This window comes from Mus musculus, chromosome 4, assembly GCF_000001635.26.
Source record: "Mus musculus strain C57BL/6J chromosome 4, GRCm38.p6 C57BL/6J".
Taxonomy (NCBI): domain Eukaryota; kingdom Metazoa; phylum Chordata; class Mammalia; order Rodentia; family Muridae; genus Mus; species Mus musculus.
Window position 1 is genome coordinate 116,211,382 of NC_000070.6, and position 16,579 is coordinate 116,227,960.

General features: G+C 41.9%; 1 protein-coding gene across 8 annotated transcripts in view; it reads left to right on the forward strand.

Moving 5' to 3' along the window:
* The first annotated feature begins 10,018 nt into the window (after nt 1-10,018).
* Nucleotides 10,019-16,579, forward strand: part of Pik3r3 (phosphoinositide-3-kinase regulatory subunit 3) — an 81,657-nt gene continuing 75,096 nt past the window's right edge. Inside the window, exons 1-2 of one of the 8 annotated variants that reach the window (XM_006502860.4) lie at nt 10,019-10,165; nt 10,923-11,032. In XM_006502860.4, the coding sequence (XP_006502923.1) occupies nt 10,927-11,032 (106 nt within the window). In that variant the 5' untranslated portion in view covers nt 10,019-10,165; nt 10,923-10,926. The other 7 variants (NM_001355585.1, XM_006502859.3, NM_001355584.1 and 4 more) reach the window with 7 other exon arrangements.

The window sequence follows — 16,579 nt, forward strand, 5'->3', positions numbered from 1 at the left end:
TTAGGTTTTCTTCTTTTTTTCTTTTCTTTCTCTCTCCTCTTTCTTCCTCTCTTTCCTTTCCTTTCCTTTCCTTTCCTTTCCTTTCCTTTCCTTTCCTTTCCTTTCCTTTCCTTTCCTTTCCTTCTTTTCTCTCTCTCTCTCTCTCTCTCTCTCTCTCTCTCTCTCTCTCTCTCTCTCTCTCTTTCTTTCTTCCTTTCTTGTTAATTTGTTTTTCGAGATAAAGAGTTTCTCTATGTAGCCTTGTCCATCCTGGAACTCACTCTGTAGACCAAGCTGCCCTGAGAACTCAGAGATTAGCCTACCTCTGCGAATGCTGGGATTAAAGGTCTGTGCCACCACCACCCATCCATATGCATTGCTTTTCAATACACATTTCTCAATACCTTAGAAGCCTAAGTTCTGAAAATGATGTAATTTAGAATTTTATACACTGGCACTCAAAAGAGAGAAATAAGATATTAAATGAAGTTTAGTGTATAATAGTGATTTTTACTAAGTGTTGTCTCTTGTGCAAAATGATTGTAACATCCTCCTCCCCCTCCTCCTCCACTTCTCCTTGAGATAAGAAAACTCTGACATGGTGGTTCATATTAGTAGTCCTATATCTTAGGAGATGGAGGTAGGAGAGCCAGAAATTAGCCTAAGCTAGCTACAGACTTGCAGCACTATTTCTGTCTCTGTCTTCCATGTGCTGGGATTACAGACCTGTGCTATCATGCCCAGCTTCTTCCTTTTAATTAAAGACATTTTTTTGAGTGTATGATTTTTTTTTAATCAAATGATCAAAACTTTTGCTGTTTTTGTTTTTGGAGACAGGGTTTCTCTGTGTAGCCCTGGCTGTCCTGGGACTCACTTTGTAGACCAGGCTGGCCTCAAAATTAGAGATCCTCCTGCCTCTGTCTCTCCAGGGTTGGACTAGGGGTATGCAGACCAGATCTTTTGTATTTCATGCTTGTACTTTTCTTACTCAGAGATTTTTAAAAAAGAGTTTACTTATTTTTGTAGATTTATTTATTTTATGTGTTTGAATGTTCTGAGTGCATGTATGTAGGTTCACTATGTACAACCCTGGTCAGAAGAGGGCACTAGATCCCCTGGAATTAGATGCCCTGGATGATTGTAGGTGCTAGGAATCTTTAAGAGCAACAAATGCTAGAAACCACTGAACCATCTCTCCACCCCCTCAAACGATGATCTTTTAGCCCTGGAAGCTACCTCATTTCACCAGATCTCCGGGATGAGGTCCCTCTAGAGACTGATGTGGAGGTTTCAGAAGACCTTTTTTTTTTTTTTTTTTTTTTTTTAATACAGGTATTACACAAACCACTTGAGCGTTTCCTGCTGCTTGAAAAGAAAACTGTTATCTCCACTCTCAAACTGAGATTAGTAAGAAAACTGGGCTGGCTTTATCCTCAAACAATGATACATGTTAAATGTGTTATGCATTTGAGAACTGTGGCATTATATGACAATTAGATATACTCTAGAAAGGCAGCACAAGCGGCAAACGGCTCAGAGCTACTGAAGAATGACGGCCTCAGAAAGGAGCGTGCTTCAAAGCCCTATATGGAGTTACAGTTCAGAAATGAGCTGGGCTGAAAAACAAAACCCATTCCTTCCCTAGCTGCTGAGCTTCCCTGAATTTCCTACAAACTGCTTGGAATTTTTCAAACAATTCACAGCTGATAAAATAGAAGGGTGGTGGAACTTAACTTCTGTGGTGAAGACCCTGGAGGCAGCCAGCGGGAGAAGGTCACTGTCTGTCTCTCACAGTTCCTGTAACCAAAGAACTGCCTTTTTTTTTTTTTTTTTTTTGGTTTTCTTTTTGTCCTTTCAAATAAACCAGGAATCAGGAATCAGCTGAAGAGCTACAGAAAGAATTACTAGGGTAATCTGAATTTAGAATGCTGTAGAACCTCCTTGGAAAATGTATCATTTGGTGACCACTCAGAGTATGCCACACCCTTAGCTAGGCTTAGGTGACTCAAAGACCTGACCTCCACCCACAAGAAATTCTTCTTTTTTTTTTTAAAGATGGAGTTTCTCTGTGTAGCCTTGGCTGCCCTTGAACAAGATCTGTAGAGCAGGCTGCCCTCAAATTCAGAGGTCTGCCTGCCTCTGCCTCCTTAGTGCTGGGATTAAAGGTGTGCGCCACCAAGGCCCAACTTTCTTTTTTTAAAGAAAACTTAAAATATTATTTTATGTGTATGGATGCTTTTCCTGCATGTATGTCTATATACCTCAGGCGTGCCTGGTACTCACAAAAGCCAGAAAAGGGCACTGGATCCCCTGGAACTAGTGTTTCAGTCAGTTGTGAGCCTCTAAGTGGGTGCTAAGAATCAAATCTGGGGACTCTGGAAGTGACCAGTGCTCTCAACTGCAGAGCCATTTCTCTAACCCCAGAGAATTTTAAGGAACGTTGAAGAGCTATTTCTAACAGCACAGGCGTTAACATATAGCCCAAGGCTGTTCAGAGGGGCTGATGTGAGCAGTCTTTAAGAATGGCAGAGAAAGGAGTTTGCCATTTTATACTGTAGTGTGTCACATGGAGGATAAATTTTTACTGTTCTGATACTTATAAATACTTTGCTATAGTGTGGTGTTTGGACCAAAGAAGGCAAGGAGATTAGGAAGCTGTTCAAATGTGATTCAAGCCAGGTGTGGTGGCACACACCTTTAATCCCAGCACTCCAGAGGCAGAGGCAGGAGGATTTCTGAGTCAGCCTGGTCCACAAAGTGAGTTCCAGGACAGCCAAGGCTACACTGAGAAACCCTGTCTTGAAAAACAAACAAACAAACAAACAATCAAATGTGATTCAAGAAATTGGAGGATTCTGGGGACTGCGGACAGAGCTTGACCTGTAGGGCATTTGCCTCATCTGTATGAGGCCTTGGGTTTAGTCCCCAGCACTACACACAACCAGTTACAGTGGCACACACCTGTCATACCAGGACTGAGGGTGTAAGGCTGGAAAATCAGAGGTTCAAGCTCATACTTGACTGTATAGTGAATTGGAAGCTGTTGTGGTAAATCTCCAACCCAAATAAGCCCGTGCAATGAAAACACAACTCAATTAATATGAATACAAGCTGCGAGCCTAGATTGGGCAGGTCCACCACTACCCTACTCTATCCCCCAGCTAGGAGATCCCTTATAACTTGCGGTTTCTCCATTTTCTTTCCACCTCCTCCTCTTCTGTCTTCCTCTCTCTCTCCTCCCTCTTCCCTTCTCCTTAAAAATTTTCAGCTCCACCTTCCTTTCCAAGGCCCAATCATGGGCTCTAGCCTTTATTTTACAAGTTAAAATGGGGAGAATGTTCACATGAAGTCACCTGAGTAAGTGATAAGTCTCAGGCAGTCCCTCTTGGGAGAAGTAGAATTAGCATCAAAATACAAATAGTACCAGGCCAATTTCCACAACATTTTTCCATTTTTGTCCAATTAAAAGGCTCTTTTTCCATTCTACAATTTATAAAGTATAAGATACACTTAACACCCAGTCTATCAATTTTGTCAATTAAATAAAGCACTCTGCCATCTATCCAACTTAAAAGACTTATAATTCTATACCTGACTTATGTCCTGGTTTTAGATTGTATGTCATCTGAAAATCAACTGGGCTACAAGAGAACCTACCCTGTGTAAATAAAATAGACAAAACAAACACAATTGGCAAGCTGCAATTTGGGCCAGCTTTTTCTTTTCTTTTCTTTTCTTTAATATTCTTTTCTTTTCTTTAAAGATTTATTTATTTTATGTATATGAGTACACTGTCGCTGTTTTCAGACACACCAGAAGAGGGCATCCGATTCCATTACAGATGGTTGTGAGCCACCATGTGGTTGCTGGGAATTGAACTCAGGACCTCTGGAAGAGCAGTCAGTGCTCTTCACCACTGAGCCATCTCTCCAGCCTTACATATATGTAATAAAATATGTACATGTATATACATTTATTTGGCTGCTGGAACTTGCTATGCAGACCAGACTCTGCTAAAACTCAGAGATCTGCCTCCTCCTGCTCAGCCTTCTGAGTGACTGTGACTAAAGGCTCGCACCACCACTCTGGCTTAAGATATATGTTTTAATTATTTTATTTTATGTGTATGAATACTTTGCCAGTATGTATGCCTGTGCACTATATGTGTCAATCGAAGCCAGAAAAGGGCATCAGATCCCCTATAACTGGAGGTACAATAGCGGACCACCACAAGGATGGTGGGAATCTCTGGGAGAGTAGCCCGCACTCTTGACTGCTGAGCCATTTTCTAGCCCCTCGGTGAAACTTTTTCAGGCTTGAAGGCAACTGTATGTATTGGAGAATTAGAAATAAAGAGACCACAGGTAAAAAGTTCAAGGAATCCCAGCTCCTGAGAAGCTGCGACTTACCTGCACGTGCGTCTAGACCATCCTTTTTCCTGGCTCCCACAGCTTCCTGTCAGCTTCCCTTCCCATGCCTGCCATTATTTGTTCCTTTGCCGGCCCTCCTCTATGAGTCTAGAGAACTCACTGTTAAAGATTCTTTCTTACCTAGGTAAAAACATTTGTGGAAACATAAAGAGGCGAGGGGCTGGAGAGACTGGCTCACCAGTTAAGGGTCCTGAGTTCAATTCCTAGCAACCACATGGTGGCTCACAACCATCTATACTGGGATCTGATGCCCTCTTCTGACATGAAGGTGTACATGCAGATAGAGCACTCATACACTAAAAAAAAAAAAAAAAGAGGTGAAACTATAATGTCACAGAAAGGGAATGGACCTGTGGTGGAGACCCTGGCCTCTAGTGTCAGCTCTGTTACTAAGTGACTGCATGACTTTGAACAAGTTCCTTCACTGCTTTGGGTCTCAATTTCTCATCTGTAAAATGAGACTAAAAATACAATCCTCTTCCCCAGGGTTATGGAGACTACATGAGGTAACAGAGCTCACCAGCTGCTTGCCCTGTTTGTGCCCTGCCCTAGCAAAACAGCCTGGACTATTGTTCCTGTCATTTGGATCTCATTTGCTCTGTCTCCTGGTGAGAGCCAAGCTGAAATCTGTTGCCTTGTTGGAGGGGACATTTGTAGAAATGGCATACATATCATCCAGGTGGCCTTTGTGCTGCGGGAAGGGCAGATATTAAAAGAGAGGAACATGTCAGGCTACAGAGAGATGTACTTTCATATCCCTGAAAGCTGAAGGAGAATCCAAGGTGGGAGAGTGTGGCAGAGCAGATTTCCATCATGTGTGATGGGCCTAAGCCCCTTAAGCCCAGGACTTCATCAACGTTTGGACAAATGCCACTTCTTTAAAGCCCACTCATTCATCTACTGTCATAATTCTCAGGGCCTTAGGCTGATATGATTAACTCTATTATGAATAGTCAAATGTTAAAAAAAAAAAGATGAGGGGATGTTAAAAAAAAAAAAGGCAAATGCCATGTAAGAGCGATGCTATTCAGAATGTTAGGCACAGCTATCTCAAGAGATGTCTATCAATCCCCAGGTGAAATGACTTTCTAGAAGATCTACTAACACTGCTCTTTTTTGCAATCTAAGGGAAACTTTTCCACCCAAAAGCACGTGGATTAGGGAGGCCCTAGAAGCTGCAACTGATAATTTTTAGTGCTCTGTTTAGTTTCCATTTATTAAGTGAATTTCTTTAGCTGCATGGGCTAGGTCTCAGGAGATAAGTGGTCAGGGAAGGTGATGGGGGTTGGGGGGAGAAGAGATTGAGGCCAGTGGAATTCTTCCTGAAAGGCTAAAGTTAGTCCTGATGTCAAAGCTAACGACCTCAAGGGAAAAGGTACGTTTCCATTTTGCCAAGCTTTAAAAAAAAATTTGTGTTCAGATGGTACCTTTAATCATGAAGAACTTTTGGCTGAGTTCCAGGCAGAGTCTGCTGGCACAGAGAACTCTGAGATCATCCACTATATTCAGAACACAGAAGAAAAGTCTCATCCATTTCTGAAATATAGGGAAGGGGAGAATGGAGCATATTTGAACAGCTTTGTAATAAAGCAATACCAGGGTTTTAAGTAGGAAGTGCATCCTATCTATTTGGAATTCAGAAAGGTACTATTCTAACTATTAAGTGGCATTGTTTTTTATTCTTAGAGCTTCAAAATAAATTAAGTAGCTTGCATAAATCCAAAAGCAATCTCCAAGCTCAAATATATAAATGAAGGCAGATAGAGTTTGTGATTTACCTAAGGTTAATTTAAAGTAAAGAAAGAGTCAAAAGAAGGAGGGGAGGAAGAAGAGGAGGAGGAAGAAGAAGAGGAAGAAGAGGAAGAAGAAGAAGAGGAGGAGGAGGAGGAGAAGGAGAAGAAGAAGAAGAAGAGAAGAAGAAGAAGAAGAAGAGGAGGAGGAGGAGGAAGAGGAGGAGGAGGAGGAGAAGGAAGAAGAAAGCACCTCCCAAAGCAGCAGGTTGTGACCCAGAAGTTTGAGCTCTGAAAGCTGAATTTAATCCACAGTCAGGCCAAATATAATCCTGCAGTATGGAAGTGGTCCAGAACACCAGAGCTAACATTTTTTTTTAACCTTTGCCAAAGAGCCAAAGGCAGTTAAATGCCATGAATCAGAACCTTGATTCTGTTTCTTTCTTTTTTTTTCTTTTTCTTTTCTTTCCTTTTCTTTTCTTTTCTTTTCTTTTCTTTTTTTGGTTTTTCGAGACAGGGTTTCTCTGTATAGCCCTGGCTGTCCTGGAACTCACTTTGTAGACCAGGCTGGCCTCAAACTCAGAAATCTGCCTGCCTCTGCCTCCCAAGTGCTGGGACTGATTCTGTTTCTTAACTGAAAGAAAAGCCAACATCCTGTGATAGGCACTTCCCACCATGGTAGGACGCTGACTGAAGCCCATCTTAAAGGGAATGTTTTCTTTCTGGACATCATCATAGCTTCTTGTGCCACTCATCCCTTGGAAATCTCCTATGTAAAGGTCTATTTAAATTGGAGATTTGGATCATTCACTTTTTGGTGGTAAGATTGAATTATTGCAGTCTTAGGGTTACTATTGCTGTGATGAACCATCAGTATCAAAAGCAACTTGTGGAGGAAAGGGTTTCTTTTCCTCACAGTTCCTTAGAACGGTTCATCATCAAAAGCAGTGAGGGGAAGAATTCAAGCAGGATAGGAACCTGTAGGCAAGGACTGAAGCAGAAGCCATGGAGACGTGCTGATTATTGGCTTGCTCCCCCTGGCTTGCTTAGCCTGCTCTCTTATAGAACCAGGATCACCAATCCAGAGATGGCATCACCAACAATGGGCCGGGCCCTTTTACATCCACCACAAATGAATAGGATTCCCTACAGGCTTGCCTACAGGCCTATCTTATGAAAATGTTTGTGGTTGTTATTGTTTTGTTTTGTTTTTCTGAGCTAATGTTTCTCCGTGTGGTTCTAGCTGTCCTGGAACTCACTTTGTATACACCAGGCTGCCCTCCAACTCAGAGATCTACCTGCCTCTGCCTCTTGAGTACTGGGATTAAAGGTATGACCACCACTGGGGTGGCTTAAAGACATTTTTTTTTTAATTGAAGTTCCTTTCTCTATCCAGCACAATTGCTTGAATGCCGTGGATCAACCTTGATCATTAGACTTCTGCTGTGTTACCTTTTCACCCTGTCCTGATAAACCCTAGATATTGGTAAGGCCTGGGTGACTACTCTGTGTATCAGAAAGGGAAACCCATCACTAACTGGTCAAGCTCGGTCCAGGCAAAAGTTGCTGTGGAAACATGAAAAGCCATTATTATCTTTTCCACACTTTTGTCTCTTTAGTCTCATTTTCTTTGGGAATGCACAGGGAGGGACACCTGTGTATACCAACTTGCCCTTGACTGACTGCTCAGCCTTTTGAGTTATCTAATGTGAATACTTTTGGCACTCAGATATGGTGAAGTACAGACTGCTGGGAAGCCAGCCACAAATTAGAGTTGTTCTTCTAACATCTTCTACCTGAAGGAGCAGTTCAGGAGATTAAAATTAATGAGCCCTGCCCCAGAGCTGCTTAGCTTTTGAAATACATTTCAACTGAAGAGACAAAAGAAAGCATCTCCAGGATTCTAAAAGAATTCTAGTGTGCTTCTCTAATTTGTTTCCTTAGTGCTTTACCCTCTCTGTATTTTCTGAATTCTTGTCCTTTTACTTTGTATCCAGTTTGTACACATTTTGATTTTGACTGTTTCCTGGGCCTGTTTCAACTCAGTACACCCACATACACACACACACACACACACACACACACACACACACACACACACACACACACCCTCCCCCCCCCCCCCTTTTTTGTTTTTTTCCAGATAGGATTTCCTTGTGTAGACCTGGCTACCTTGGAACTAACTCTGTAGACTAGGCTGGCCTCAGACTTAGTTTTTGAACTCAAGAGATCTGCTTGCCTCTCTCTCTAGAGTGCTGGGTCTAAAGGAATGAGCCACCGTGACTGGCTTAACTCAGAGCACTTTTAAGAAAAGGTAGAACCCAGCTGGGCAGTGGTGGCGCATGTCTTTAATCCCAACACTTGGGAGATAGAGACAGGCGGATTTCTGAGTTTGAGGCCAGCCTGGTCTACAGGGTGAGTTCCAGGATAGCCAGGGCTACACAGAGAAATCCTGTTTCAACAAAACAAAGCAAAACAAAAACCAAACAAAAACAAACAAACAAAAAAACAAAACAAGAAAGGCAGAACCCTTTAGGAGGTAGAGGATTAAAAGTGGAGACCCTTCTAGAGGCCAGTCAATACACAGAGCTACTGAGGATAGGTTTTGCTCAAGCTTAAATCAGGTTGTCAACTCAAACACAATGGGCTTTGTTACTCCAGTGTAAAGAGGAAACAGCCGTTTTGGCCTCCTCAGACTGTATTGTATGGCAGGATGGCAATTCTAGGCACAGGTTAGCTATTCAGGGTTCCCCAGCAAGTTAATTAGCTGTTTCTGAAATGCATGAAAATGTTCAGCATTTTTTCTGAAGCAAGTCTCAGAACTTTAAGCTTGGAAGGAGGGACCTGTGTGTTAGGAAGTGGGAAACAGAAAAGCGCCTTTTTGGTAGGGGAATGCAACACCTGTGACTTACCACAGAAAACACACAGACACTGTAATTTAAAAAATCTATTTAATTCTTATTTCTTTATTTTCTGATTTGAGTACTAGAACTGGAGGGCTCGATGAGATGCCTCACTCTTTGCTTGAGCGTAACTATGGGTTCTAAAGTCCTTCAGTGTGAAGCGGAGTAGCGGGGGGGGGGGGGGATGACTCCCCAAGGAACATTCAAGGTTCAGGTACCCTCAGGGAGTGTGTGTGTGGGGGGGGTGGGGTGGGGGACGATGGGGATCTTGTCTGGACAGAGAGTCCTGCAAGTGGGCTTGGCGACCTTTGCTGTATCTGATGATTTAACACCGGGGTAGGGGAGGGCGAACGCAGCAAGGTGAAGAGGTTTGTGAGGAGGAACTCTGCCCAGAGACTTCCAATGGAGCAGAAGAGTGTGCGCCCCGCCAAGTGACAGCACGCCCCGCTGCCGCCGCTCCCCTCCCCCCGCAGCTAGTCTCCAGGCAGAAGAGTCTCGCGCCAGCCCGTTCTCCCCCTCGTCACTCGTCCGGGAGGACCGAGCCACAGCGGGAAGCCCCGCCAGTCTCCGGGCAGCTTGAGCCCCCGAGCGCTCGCCCAGCCTGTCAGTAACCGCCGTTTGCGCCTTCTTTCTTTCTCCACACCCCCTCTTCTTCCTCCTCTTTTCTTTTCCCCTCTGCCTTTGTCCCGCTTAGTAACTGAGGTCCGACCAATCGCCGCCTTACCGGCCGGCGCCGGCTATCTCCTGATTGGCTCGCTTGGGGCGCGCAGCCGTCTCCGCTCCTCAGCTGGAGCAGGGCAGACAAAAGACGCAGGCTCGGGCTCCGGCAACCGGGCTCAGCCAATCACCATCCGCCCCCCACTCTTGGAGGAGCTCGCGTGCGCCCGGCTCCGACTCCTGGCGAGCGGCCAGCGCCCGGACTGTACCATTCTGAGCGAGGCTAGGGGGTAATGGCAAAGTCTGATTAAAGTGTCGAGTCTCGCAGGCTGACGGGGAGAGTTAAAAGTCGAAGCGGAGGGTGGTGGCAGTCTTCATTTCTTAGGCACTTGACAATCTTTGCAGTTAAGGTGCAAAGGAGTGGAAAGGACAGTCGAGCTACCGGCTCTTCCTCCTGTCCTGCCCGGTTGGTTGGCGCCTCAGCGGGGGTGGCAAGGGGGGAGGGCGGGGGAGGAGGTCCCCTCAGCGCAGTTAAAATGAAACTCTAGTGGTTGGAGCCAGGGCAGAGCGTGAGGGGAGCCGGCGCTGTCGTGGTTACCTTTACTACTCGGGCACAGTCGAGCTGACTGGACTCTCCAAGGGGTCGCCATCCCGAAGCTGCGGAAGCTTGGGTTCCCAGCCTGACGCGAATAGAGCCCGAGTCCCAATCCCAGAGGGAATCGCTCTCCGCAGACCAGTGGGACCCCGAAACTTGAACGCAAACCCCCTTTTCAAGCCTTTGTCACTTCCCCAGCTTTCTCCCAACGCGTTCTTTTTTCCCCCTTCCTCTCCATTCTCTCTTCTCCGAAGGACACAAAAGTGGCTTCCGCTGAAAGATTAGGAGGCGGTGGGAGCTTTTCCCTTTGGAGAGCGATTGTGTAGGAAGGATTTTCGGGAAGCTGCTTTTTAACACCACTGCTCTTTGCTTTCCGAGCTTCCCTGTAACCCTCTGAGGTAAAAACCCCGTAGCTTGAAAGTTCGGGGTATTTTGTTGGGTGCTTTAGGAGGAGAGAAGAGGAGGACCTTGTCCTCATCCTAGTAGTTTGGCTGGACTTGTACTGGCCGTTGGAAACCCCCAAGTACATTTCCGTGTGGAACTTTTGCAAATATATATTTAGATTTTAAATATCAGATAAAAGATATATATGCTTTTTATATATTTCCCGACGACCTGCCCCTGACAGCGCGATGTACAATACGGTGTGGAGTATGGACCGCGATGACGCAGACTGGAGGGAGGTGATGATGCCCTATTCGACAGAACTGATATTTTATATTGAAATGGATCCTCCAGGTATTTGAGAGCAAACTTGTTATTTTTATTATTTTTTAAAATTTTTGGATGGGTCTGATTTGTGCTTAACAAAACCCCGGTGACGTTTTCAGGCCAGAAGTATTCTTGGGTGCGCCAGGTTCGGGATGAGGGGTAGATTGCAGTTATAGCTGCAGTAAAACTGCTCTGGCTTACACCTTTAAAGTTTGCAGTTAGGACCCTGATCCCATTGTCCTGAGGGGGTGGGGGCGGGGGGACTGGAGTGGGAGGAAAGACCCGTTTTGGTTTGGCCTTTGCATGTCATTCAGGGTTTTGACGGCCCTCCACTTTTTTTTTTTTTTTTAATCAAGATTTCTGCTGGCAAGGGATGTATTATAATCCATGCTTGAAGAATTTCCCTTTGTGGCGATTCCTTAAAGCTTATACTTTAGTGCAGTTATCTGCTATGGTTCGTTGTTATTTTACCTTGGTTAACTTTAGAAACTGAGTTGCCTTTGTGATTATTCATTTTGAGACTCCGTGCTTCTCTCATAGAAACCAAATGCCGGTTAGTGATTTTCAGGGATTGTGCGTTCTTATTCATTCATGGCCTTAGTCTGAGGCTTTTTTTCTCCTATGCATATAGTTTCTTAGGTCTGCATGTAGTATTTTACTACTCGTTAATTAATTTATGGTGATTTAACTTAATTTGGGGGGTAGAATTGATATAATTTCGACTCTTAAAAATAAAGAATCTTTCTCTTTCCCGTGAATGGGATATATACATATCTGTGATAGGTTTCTATATATGTACATGTGAATTGTACATATAAATATATTTTTATTTGAGGACTTTGAGGCCACTAGAGTTATTTTGTGTTTCTCACAGTGAAGGAGAAAACAAAACAAAACAAAGTTTTTTTGTTCTTTAAAGTGTGCCTCATTTTATGGTTATTATAGCTGTCAGATATTCAAACCCTCTTTGCATTTATAGATGGTGCTTTATGTAATGATTTTAAATAAGCAGAGGGCCTTTGTGATTCTTTGTTTTTAATTGAGGATAAATTGGTTGCCTTTTAAACTGTGTTATAGTTAACCTACAGAATAAAGTGTTTCTCATTAGAGAACCTTGCTTTTTATAAGACTATATATTTTTGGAAACATTTGAAAGGAATGGAGTCCATGCAAGTATAATGGAGTATAAATGTCTTGTAGAAGGTAGTAGCAATTATTTTTGCATCCTTGTGAGTGGCAAATTATCTTCTTTAAAAATTAGTGATAGTGTTAAATGGTGCCTTAGAAAGTAATAACAGTATTGAATGACCCTTTTCGGAAATTAGAAAGTAATAACAGTATTGAATGACCCTTTTCGGAAAACTCCTAGTGACCACCAAGAGTTTTTCTCTTTTCCTTTGTCTTAGTACTGTCTCCGTTTACTTTTGTGATTGTGGTGTGATCCACACGAAGCTCTCCAGTGTTTATAAAGTTTGCGAGATTTGCCACTGTCTATTGTGTGTTTTCCCTTTGTTTCCCCCAATGGTAAAGCAGAGCCTCTGTGACATACATTTGTCATTCATGTGTTCAGAAATCCAGGACATCACTGGTCTCTCTCCTGTAAAGAGTGAATAATGCTATATATCTGATTTGTAAGAATTATATATTCACATTGCCTTAGAATCATGCTGGGTCATAGAGTATCTTGCCTTCCAGACGTACAAAGGGGATTTATTGGGCGGGGAGTTGAGTAGGGAGGAGGATAGGAAGTAAAGAAGGTACTAATGATTGGAAAATTTTAATTTTGTGAAAAATACTGGCCAAGTTGAGCTGAATATATATATATATATATATATATATATATATATATATATATATATATATTATTTGTTTATTTTTGAGGCTGAATCAAACAATATAGCTCAGGCTAGCCTGTAGCTCTCTATGGTCTAGACTGACCTCTTAAACTTGCATTCCTCCTGTCTCATCCTCTGAAGTGCTAAGATTACAGGCATGTGCCACTATTTTTGGCTCCAAAATAATTTTTCAGAAAGCTATTGTAATTATACAAAATGTGGGTTTTAGTATGCATGTTTAGAAAATTCTGATCCAAACTTTCTTTTTCACTGAAATAAACTTTTGAATTTAAGATGTTTAATGTTTATCTTTTTTTTTTTGGTTTTTCGAGACAGGGTTTCTCTGTGTAGCCCTGGCTGTCCTGGCACTCACTTTGTAGACCAGGCTGGCCTCGAACTCAGAAATCCGCCTGCCTCTGCCTCCTGAGTGCTGGGATTAAAGGCGTGCGCATCCACGCCCGGCTTAAGATGTTTATCCTTAAATGAAATTCTGTATACTAAATATTCAGAACACTGAAAATACAGTTATACTGTGTTTTATATCCTTACTAGGATATGAAAGAAGCTGCTTTTAAATATGCTGAAACACTGACTATAAATTGAATTCATTTTCTTTCCTTCTTCTTTTTTTTTTTTTTGTCTGTTTGATTTTGAGATACTAGATTGTCCCTGTCTGGTGTAGAACTCAATATATGTAGACTAGGTTGGCCTTGAACTCACAGAGATCCACTTGCCTCTGCTTTCCAAGTGCTAAGATTAAAGGAGTAAGCCACCATACCTGGTCTAAAATGAATATGATTTTAACATGTGCATTACATTTTCTCATTATTTTAATTGTTTAATGCCAAATTATATTTTATTTAAGTTATCAGAAACCATAATAATTACTTCAGAGCAGTTCTTTGATTACCAGTGAAGAAACAAAAACAGCTAAATAAGACATATCTTTTTTTTTTTTCAAAACCAAGATACAATGATACTAACATTTTTTCTTTGATAGTTTTATACAATACTTTTTTGATTATATTCAGTTCCCCTTACCGACTCTCCCCAGTTCCAGCCCCCTTTGATTGGCAGCATGTTTGTGTCCATCTTTTTCCTAGCCTTCTATCCTAACAAAAAGTTCTTTCTCTAATCTTCTAAATTAAAAAAAAAATCTTCAAATGGTGCTGGGTGGTGGTGGTACATGCCTTTAATTCCAGCACTCTGGAGGCAGAGGCAGGCAGATAATCTGAGTTTTAGGCCAGCCTGATCTACAGAGTGAGTTATAGGGCAGCTAAACCTACACAGAAAAACCCTGCCTCAGAAGATGGTTTCTTTGCCTATTAAAAAAAAAAAAAGCCCCACATTGGTTACCCTTGCATATAAAGCCATCTTGCTTTTTCTTCTTAATTTTCTCATCATAACTTCTATGGAAGCTTTCTTCTTCTTCTTCTTCTTCTTCTTCTTCTTCTTCTTCTTCTTCTTCTTCTTCTTGTTACTTTACACTTTTTTTTTTTAAATCACTTGTAATGGTCACTTGTCAAAATGTTATATATGTTTTGAACTCATTATCAGATGCATTTTCCCCCCAGAATATATTCTCTGATACCCTTTGTTAGAAGATATTCTTCCCTTTTCTTTTTCTTTCTTTTTTTAGAGTACTTCTTAGATGGAATTTCCTTATCATGTTTATAGTGGCTGCTGCATTTATTTATGAGTATTTTGCCTGATGGAATTGTGTTCCTGCTTGGTTGGAAGTTTCTTAGCTTGTTTAGAGTTTTGGAAGTAGTAGGCAATTTAATCAATATATGTTATAGGTAACTAAGTGTCCCTGTTTCTTTCTAAGTTTAGGTGTTTTTTGCTTAAAGTCCTTGGTCACCTCACTCCTTGGCTATTGTAATAGCCTAGCTTTGGAGTTAGTTTATTTATTTGGGCCCTTAATTGGAATATTATTAATATTTTTGTGTATTATTTATAGGTTGACTTTAGTCTGACTATAAATATCATAAGTTTTAAAACCTGTTATTGCCTTAAAAACTATCTTCCAAAGATCTTTCCCTCTAACTTATCTTTCTTTTCAATAACTATTGTTCATTTCATCATTTTCTTTTTTTCTTTTTTCTTTTTGGTTCGTTTTTTCAAGTCATGGTTTCTCTGTGTAGCCCTGGCTGTCCTGGAATTCACTCTGTAGACCAGGCTGGTGTCTTAACTCAGAGAACCCCTGGGATGAAAGTCATATACCACCATTGTCTGGCTAGATTTTTAGTCTAGAATTATGTCTGAAGGGGCTAGAAAATAGAAAGATGGCTCACTAGTCAAGAACTATATTATAGAGAGTCGTTGTCTAAAAGAAAAAAGAAAAGAATTTAATTGAATCCAAATAGGAGCTTAATATCTTTTTGGAAAATTAATTTTATCTATCTATCTATCTATCTATCTATCTATCTATCTATCTATCTATCTATCTATTTGTGTGTGGAGCAGGAGTGTTATGGTGTGCCTGTGGCAATCAGATGACAAGTTACAGGAGTTGGTTCTTTTTCTCACCAAGTGAGTCCTGGAGATGAAACTCAGGTTGTCAGGGTTGGCAACAAGCACCTTTATTCACTGAGCTGTCTTTGTGGCCTAGGTTTCATATTTTAATGTTCCTGTATTTTCTGGCAGCTGTAGAGATACTGTTTATATGAAATGTAAAACTACCTTCGAAATGTTACGATTGGGGTAGAAATATAATTAAATTGTTAGAGTGCTTGTCTAGTATATATGATACTCTGGGTTTGATCCCCAACACAAGGTAAATTGGGTGTGGTGATACAAGTCTGTAATTCTTCATAGAGGCTGAAGAATCAAGATCACAGCCACACAGTGAGTTGAGACTAGCCTGGGATATGAGATCTGTTTACAAAAAAAAAAGAGAGAGAGAGAAAAAGTACTATCAAGAGTTAGGGTTGTGGGCTAGGTTGGCAAGATGGCTCATTAGGTAAAAGTTCTTGCTAACAGTATCCAGCCTCATAACCTGCATGTGATTCTCCAGAATCCACATGGGAGGAGGAGAAAACTTCCCTAAGTTGTCTCTGTCTTCTACCTGGGCACTCTGACACGTGTGCACCCACATATACATGTGGGGACACACACATTAAATAAGTAAGTAAGTAAGTAAGTAAATAAATAAATAAATGTGGGAAAAAAGCATTAAGCTGGGTGTGCTGCTGCATCACTCCCAGCATTTGGGAGACAGAAGGGGGAGTGTCTGTGTTCCAAGATCAGCATGATTTACATAAGGAATTCCAGGGCAGTCAGGGCTACAAAGTAAGACCCTGTCTCAAAAACAGAAACAAACAAATAAAAGAGAAAGGATTAAGACTGTAGCATACACAGAATAAACAAACAAAATATGGCACTGAGATTGCCAGTAACTCTTACTTCTGAGGTGGCTTTGGATATTGGGGTTACTAGACAAGTAGGCTCTCAGAGACCCTCATCTTTGATATAAGAACTACTGTAGCCAGGCAGTGGTGGTGCACGCTTTAGTCCCAGCACTTGGGAGGCAGAGGCAGGCGGATTTCTGAGTTCGAGGACAGCCAGGACAGCCAGGGCTACACAGAGAAACCTTGTCTCGAAAAACCGAACCCCCCCCCCAAAAAAAAAACCCCAAAACAAAAAAAAGAACCTCTGTAGAATTTATCTGTACATGATCCTAGAATCATTCACGTTTAAAGAATTTAGATAAAGTTCGAGATTAGTGGTACGTACACTG